The following is a 7149-nucleotide window of genomic DNA, read 5'->3' as shown; positions in this document are numbered from 1 at the left end:
TTCAAAAGAGCGAGTCCACGAACCAAAGTCCGTTCGAGATCGCGACGGGACAACAACCACTCACTCCGAGTACGGTTACAACGGGCTATAAGGGGAGTAGCCCATCCGCTTTCAAGTTCGCCAAGGAGTGGCATGAGCAGGCGGACTTGGCGCGAACGTGTCTACACAAGACCTCAAAGCGCATGAAGAAGTGGGCCGACAAGAAGCGACGGCACGTAGAATTCCAAGTCGGGGACTTGGTGTTGGCCAAGCTACACCTTGTGCTCCGATATAGGGACATGCATAAACCATGTTAGTATGGTTCCAAAAACCATACAGGGCTTATACGTCGCTACGGGGGGCCATTCCGAGTGTTGCATCGAGTCGGGAAGGTCGCATACAAACTGGAACTTCCACCAAAGCTTAAGGTACATCCGGTATTCCATGTTAGTATGCTTAAACCTTTCCGTGTAGACGAAGAGGACCCGGATCGAGGGGAGTCGCAACGGGCACCGCTTGGAGCAAAGACCTCCTATGATCGAGACGTCGATTTCATCATGGCGGATCGAGTCATACGGAAGAGATATCGTGCGCCGAAGCGAGAATACTTAATCCGATGGAAGGGTCTTCCGGAGAGTGAAGCAAGTTGGGAGCCCGAGGAAGCTCTTTGGCAATTCAAGAAACATATCGATGCTTTCCATGCCGAAGACGCGACGAGGGCGTCGCCCGAATAGGTGGGGGAGAATGTCACGGCCCGAAGAATTGGATCGTTCCTGAGGTTTTCTGGACGATGGACCGTGACCGACCCTTGGACGAGAAGGCGGGCCCCGAGTGTTCTAGTACTAGGGTTTTCTTGATGTCTTCTAGAATACTCATGGGGCGGGCGATACGGTAATTGTACCCTTCTGTAATAAATACGGTAGGTGGGGTAGTTGGGGGAGTACGATCTCGACCGTTGAGATCGGGGTGAGATCTACTGATACGGTCAACCCGATACTTGTATATAATGGGGTCTCCTCCCCTTCATTTTATCATATCTCATTTTCAAGAAGCAATACAAAGTTGAGAGCTTCTCTCTCTAGAGTTTCTCTCTCTAAAGTTCTTGTGAGTGTGAGTGTGGGAAGGCTTACTTGGGGAGAAATTTCTAAGGCCGCACGGGTGTGGGAACGCTAGATCGATCGACCCGTGACACATTCACATCACCAAAATCCAGCCAAAATTAGTTGGAAGGATTGAATTGGCACAAAGACAAAAGATTTATGATTCAATTGGCAACAAAAAAAGGTTTAGGATTAAATTGGCACTAATGCAAAAAATTTAGGACTTTTTCAACACTTTTCCCTTCAAATCCGAACCCCCGAACTCATTGGTCGCTAACAAAACTGAACCTAGGCTCATTCAAGCGGTGGGACCTCCCTCACCCATCGCCGGAATGTTCGGTTTATAATTGGATATCTAAGGTTTATGAATTCCATACGGGCGAAATTGAGAGAGAGCAGAAGTTATATTCAATACCATGCAAAGGCGAATTTGATATTGAAACAAGAGGCATTGATAACACTTTTTTTAGCGGGATTTCTCTTTTATCTCTATGCATCGAATTTGATCATTCATTGGTACTGGACCTTGTCAAGGGGCAGGCAGCCCGTGGGCCCACCGTTATTTTTTTTAGGCCCATTGAATAGGCCTCGCAAAATTTCTAGGCCGATTCCGGGGGCAAGCCGAGCCTTGGCAAGGGTCTGGAGGCCCAGCCCACCCATTATTAACTATTCCACCTCGATGCTGAAAAAAATTTATAACTGCTAACAGGATACAATAAGGCTAATTTTCTGATATAGTATACAGAAATAGTATAAAAGCTCATAGGTAAAAGAGTAAAATAATTATTTTTCATTTGGTTTTCACATTTTTTTTCTTTTTTAAGGTAGAATTCTAAAAAAAAAATTGATGGATATAAAGGTGGAAGCGGGGCCGGCCATGTTGTCCCCTTGGCCGGACATGGGCACTTGCCGTTGCCGACGCCCGCACCTATAGGACTTGGCACTGCGTCTAAAGGTTTGGCCTTGATCAGGGCTGGCCCTCCCAATGAGCAGGTCTAGTTAGTACCATCATCTGGATATAAGTGTCATCTATTGCACCGATGCGATCGTAATTGGAAAAGTAATGCAGCATCGAGGAACTTCTTCAGACGAGGAAATTATACTGCACATGAATATCTTATCTTAAAGTATGGATAAATCTTTCTCAAAGCTTCTCTCAACCATCGATGGTCATATTAGTCAATTCTACGGTGAACTATCTACTCATTGCGCACCTTTACTCTATTCAAAGCACACTCTCAACACCCGCTTTGCGAAGGAGTTGATGCGGCCGGAGGAAGAGAACTGGTGGGCAACGATGGTATTACTACCATAGACCTAGTCACTAAGCTGTTCTTATTACTCGCCGGCCTTCATTAAGCTGCTAGGTGAAACACTTCGTACATGAACAAAAGCCAACTCTACAGTAAGCATGTTTTCTGTCGGGATCCTCGAAATGGTAGAGTGAGATAAACAAAGAGCAATCACAGAACTAGCAAGCAACTCATATCTGATCTCGTCTTCTTTCTTATTCAAGGTGATATCAAAGATACCTTGTAGCGTGCTCGAAGCTACCTGGAAGCGGAAGATTGCGCGACATAATATCTTCCACTAGGAATTTCCTAGGAAGCCTTGGAGGATGTCCGTCCCAGCTTGCTGAGCCAAACCCTCGGCGATTCCCTGGAACACAGTACCCATCAGACTACTCTCACCCCAATCATTCCTCTGAGTAGGTCCATGTCCTGGAAATGGACAATAAATTACACCCGGATAGTGATCATATGGTTGGTATCTCATGGTTGTGCATCCAACTTGCGGATTAGGATCTGGGAAATACAGATGACTAATGAATCCTGGCCCTGGCACAGTTGGGATAGAGACGCTGTGGCACGGTGGCCCGGCATGAGAATAATTCACTTGCTGTTGTAGCGGAGTGTCAGGAATTGGTGACGGCGCAAAAGCGCAGAGAGGATGCAGATCGAGCTCGCACTCTTGACAGTGGTAAGAAAAGCCCGTGCCTAACTTTCCGCAGGCATTGCACACGAAAGCGCCTCCCTCGTAGACTGGGGTCGGGGTCAAAGTAAGAATGTGTTTGGGGTCGATCCTGTGGCTCAGCTTCTGCGGCATCTGGGAACAGGTCCGGTGGAGGCAGAAGTTGCATGGGAAGCAACAGTAGGCCCACTCGGAGATCGCTAGCTTGCAGCCTGAACATAGGACTCTGCTTCCGGTGGAGTGCTGCTGGATGTTGAGAAGCCTTAAGGGATGTTGGTGGCTTAAGTGTTGTATGCTTTGGTCGGCGTCGATCTTTCCCATTTTGCCTGTCCAAAAGTCTTTGCTCTTGCAATCGGGTACTGATTCGCACGAGGCACTGACCGAATATTGCACTGCATTATAAGCTGATGATCAATGAAAAAACAAGATGTGAACACTGATTCTTTTTTTCTAATCCTTCTTTGTCCTGTTGAACATGTTTCTATGTGATTGCGTAGTAGTTTCACACAGACTTCCGTTTACAATAATTCGAATGTATCGATAAAAGCCAATCTGCCAACGTCAATTCAGAGAGACCTCGACGTGTCAACACTCCGTGATATCTATCATTGTGTCTGTTGATGGTGAATTGTGTTTAAAAAATACATAGAAGATAGAGATCTTTTACTTATTTCGGTTAACTCAAGTGTCAAATTTGTTTCTTGTAGTTGGCAGCTACCTCAAACGAGTTTTGATCAGGGTAATTTAAGGTTGCTATCTGTCACATGCTATTGGCATGTTATATACCAGGAGAGCAACATTGATAGGAACATAATATTTATTGAAGTTGCCGTCCCCCATAGCCTCATCTTTTGATGGAATCGCATCCTTGTGAGCCGATTAATATGCCAAACGACGGCGCTTACAATGTTCATATACTGTCCAAAGAGAGAAACAATGGCGCAAAAAGAAATTCTTTTTGGATTGTTCTCGAGTATTAGATGGAACCGAGATGATGGTTGCGATTGAAGCTGCATAAAAGATAGCTCTGCATTTGTTAAACATTTATATTTGTTTCCCTGAAAAGGCCAAGAAGGGTATTCCCATCATTTAATGTCCCTGTAGCATAGGATAGTTCCACACATACTGCAGACATGCATCCTCAACCTTTAGCAGTAGATTGAACAAGGAAATGCGGGATATATGAAGAGATCCAACTTTTGAACATACACAGATCGTGGAAATGTTAGTGCTGTTCCTTTAGATCCAGAATGCAACTTATTCTCCCAAAGACAAGGCAGATCTTCAACCAAGAATAGTTTCGGCCTGTCATCTTTTCTAGGTAACTTCCTGTTAATTTGGTTTGTCAAACTGTGTTCAGTGTTGGAGATTATCTATAATGAGAGTGACACCAGAGATTAATGATTATTGAAATCGCCATTCCATTACCCTCATTCTCTAACTGAATCAACTTGTATGAGCAAATGAATATGTCAAATTGTTATGATAGAAAAATTTCATCTGTATGCAAGTAAAGAGGGAGCATGAGAAGAATAATTCCTTCTGGAGCTGCTCATCAAGTTCTCAAAAATGCAGAAAAATTTTAAGAACGCTCCAGAATAAAGATCGTTACGAGACAGTTTTTGTGCATACACACGGCTTTCTCTGGAGAATACCAGGAGTTTATGACTCATTATTTGATCCCCAAAAACACATGATGCATTCCCCACTTTAGTCAGATTGCATGAGGAGAACCTGATGCCTTTGAAGATGCAAAGCAGAACAGTTCCTTAACACTTTGTTTTGATTCTGCTGATTACTTGAGTGATGTTTACGGGAAGATTATGACTGTTCATGACAAAATCATCAGTAGGACAAGAGATATTTGTATGTAGGAGTAATGATCAATAAAAATCCAAATGCAAAGAGCAGAGTAGTCCATAAGGTAGTGTGAGGCAATGCTTTCTTTTCCTATTCCATTATTCGGTTTGAGAAAAATACCGAATTGTCTTCAGATGCATTGCAATACGCTCCTCAAGAATTGACAAGATTCATACGCTTTCCTAAGAGCACGACAAATGCTCGCGCATATGGTGAATTTTCTCGGGAAAATTACCAAAAAAGTCCTAAACTTTTTGCAATTGTGCCAATTTAGTCATAAACCTTTTTTTTTTGCCAATTCAGTCCTAAACCTTTTGCTATTGTGCCAATTCAGTCCATTCGGCCACTTTTGGCCTGCTGGCGCTGACGTGGCCGCCGGCCGGCTGACATGGCGCCGGCCGGCGTCCACGTGGCAATATTTTAATATTTTTTTCGAATTTTTTTTCCTTTTTTTTTTCTTTTGTTTCTCCCCCTGGTCTGTCCGACTAGGGGGGAGGCTCGCCGGCGAGGGCCCAGCTCCGGCGAGGCGAGCTGGGCCTCGCCGCCGCTGGGCGAGCTCCGCCTCGCCGGAGCCGGGCAAGGCTCGCCGCCGGGCGAGCTCCGCCCTCGCCCGGATCTGGCGAGGCGGAGCTCGCCCGGCTCCGGCGAGGCGGAGCTCGCCATGGCCGGGCGAGGCTCGCCTAGCGGCGGCGAGGGCCCGGCTCGCCATGGCCGGGCGAGCTCCGCCCTCGCCGCCGCTAGGCGAGCTCCGCCTCGCCGGAGCTGGGAGAGCTCGCCATGGCTGGGCGAGCTCCGCCCAACGGTGGCGAGGGCCCAGCTCGCCATCGCTGAATTGACACAATTGCAAAAGGTTTATGACTGAATTTGCAAAAAAAAAAAGATTTAGGACTGAATTGGCACAATTGCAAAAGATTTAGGACTTTTTTGGTAATTTTCCCAATCTTCTCTTTAGCCGGCTTTTTCTTCTCGTTCATTTCTTCTTTAATCTCTCCCTTTGGTAATTCTCTTTAACTTCATTTGTGAAGCTCTGTTCATTAGCTTAAGCAACCAAATCCTACAGTCAAGCAAAAGGGTACGGCAGAATCTTGCTCTCTTCAACAAATCTTGAAAAGAACTCGAGGCTCGACCGTTCTGTACATTAATTTATGATTCTCAAGTCATAATTGTCTGCTGTGCTTGATAGGCATATGAAACAAATCGACGGAACTTCAGAGCAGGAGTCAAACTTCTTATCGTTTACCATTGAACCCACGAACGGATCTTGGATCTTTATGTTATTCAATTCTGAACACGCCAAGATTGTCAGATTGGCGGGGGTGCTCATAACATTGAGAAATACCAAGTTCCATATTGACCCGACCAGTCATAATTCGCCTTGGAGCATCTGGCAATGTTTGGCAGTGCAGAGCACGTGGGAGTATCGATGTCTAGCAAATCCGCCCACTGATTCTCTCCCCTGTTCCCCAGTTTTCCTCGTTTTCGTCGCCTCTTGCTGTTAGTGGAGGATTTAAGACTTTAAGTTCCTTTATGACACTCCCGAATTCCATGAATAAACAATAATTATTATTTCTTTTCTTATTCTCGTGCAAATTTCTAGTTGCAAAAGGAAGGAAGAAATTAGGTTGTTTCGTGTGGTGAAAGTTTTGCATTATTCCAAATAAAACTACTAGGATAAAAATTGGCACTAATGATATCTTGACGAAATCTACCCATGGAAAATGATGCAAAGGAAATATGATCGTCGCAATCACAAATAACCCTCGATCTTACGGGATTTTCGAGTCTTTTAGAATACTGATTGCTCATAATTAGATATGACAATCCTCATGTCCAAAATTAAATCGATATATATTATTGCATGAAGTTCTCGAGGTTGTCTCAAAAGATAACTTTCTCCGGGACACCGTCTCGTGACCATGCACCGTGTTTGATGTTGGTCAAGTTAGTTAACTCTTTGAGATTTATACTTCCATAACATGTTGGATATTGAGATCCAAGAAATTTTAGGCAGCAGAAGTCTATAGCATGGTAATGCCAAAACTTAGAATCTCTACCAACCCATGTTGTTGCATCACGAGATTTACCGATAATCGAGAATAAGACAGAGCTCGGACTACTGTCATGCTAGCAATTTCATGGACTCAATTGGACCAAATTAATCAAACCATTGAACAAAAAACCTCTTTTTTTTTATGGCATTTAAGGGAGAAAAGAATGAGAAAGCCGAAGGAAATGGCAG

At 44.7% G+C, this 7149-nt stretch overlaps 1 protein-coding gene across 1 annotated transcript; it reads right to left on the bottom strand.

Annotated features, from left to right (window-relative positions):
* Positions 1 to 2506: 2506 nt before the first annotated feature.
* Positions 2507 to 3406, bottom strand: LOC115683308 (uncharacterized). The gene has a single exon (XM_030607785.2). It carries the CDS (start codon positions 3369 to 3371, stop codon positions 2670 to 2672), a length of 702 nt encoding a protein of 233 aa, XP_030463645.1. The 5' UTR covers positions 3372 to 3406; the 3' UTR covers positions 2507 to 2669.
* Positions 3407 to 7149: the final 3743 nt, after the last annotated feature.

Source organism: Syzygium oleosum, unplaced genomic scaffold, assembly GCF_021117445.2.
Source record: "Syzygium oleosum isolate NSW1041296 unplaced genomic scaffold, Sole_v2.1 Sole_v2.10, whole genome shotgun sequence".
In the NCBI taxonomy this organism is placed as follows: Eukaryota; Viridiplantae; Streptophyta; class Magnoliopsida; order Myrtales; family Myrtaceae; genus Syzygium; species Syzygium oleosum.
Note: the sequence above shows the minus strand (reverse complement) of the source record. Positions and strands in the feature narration are given on the sequence as shown.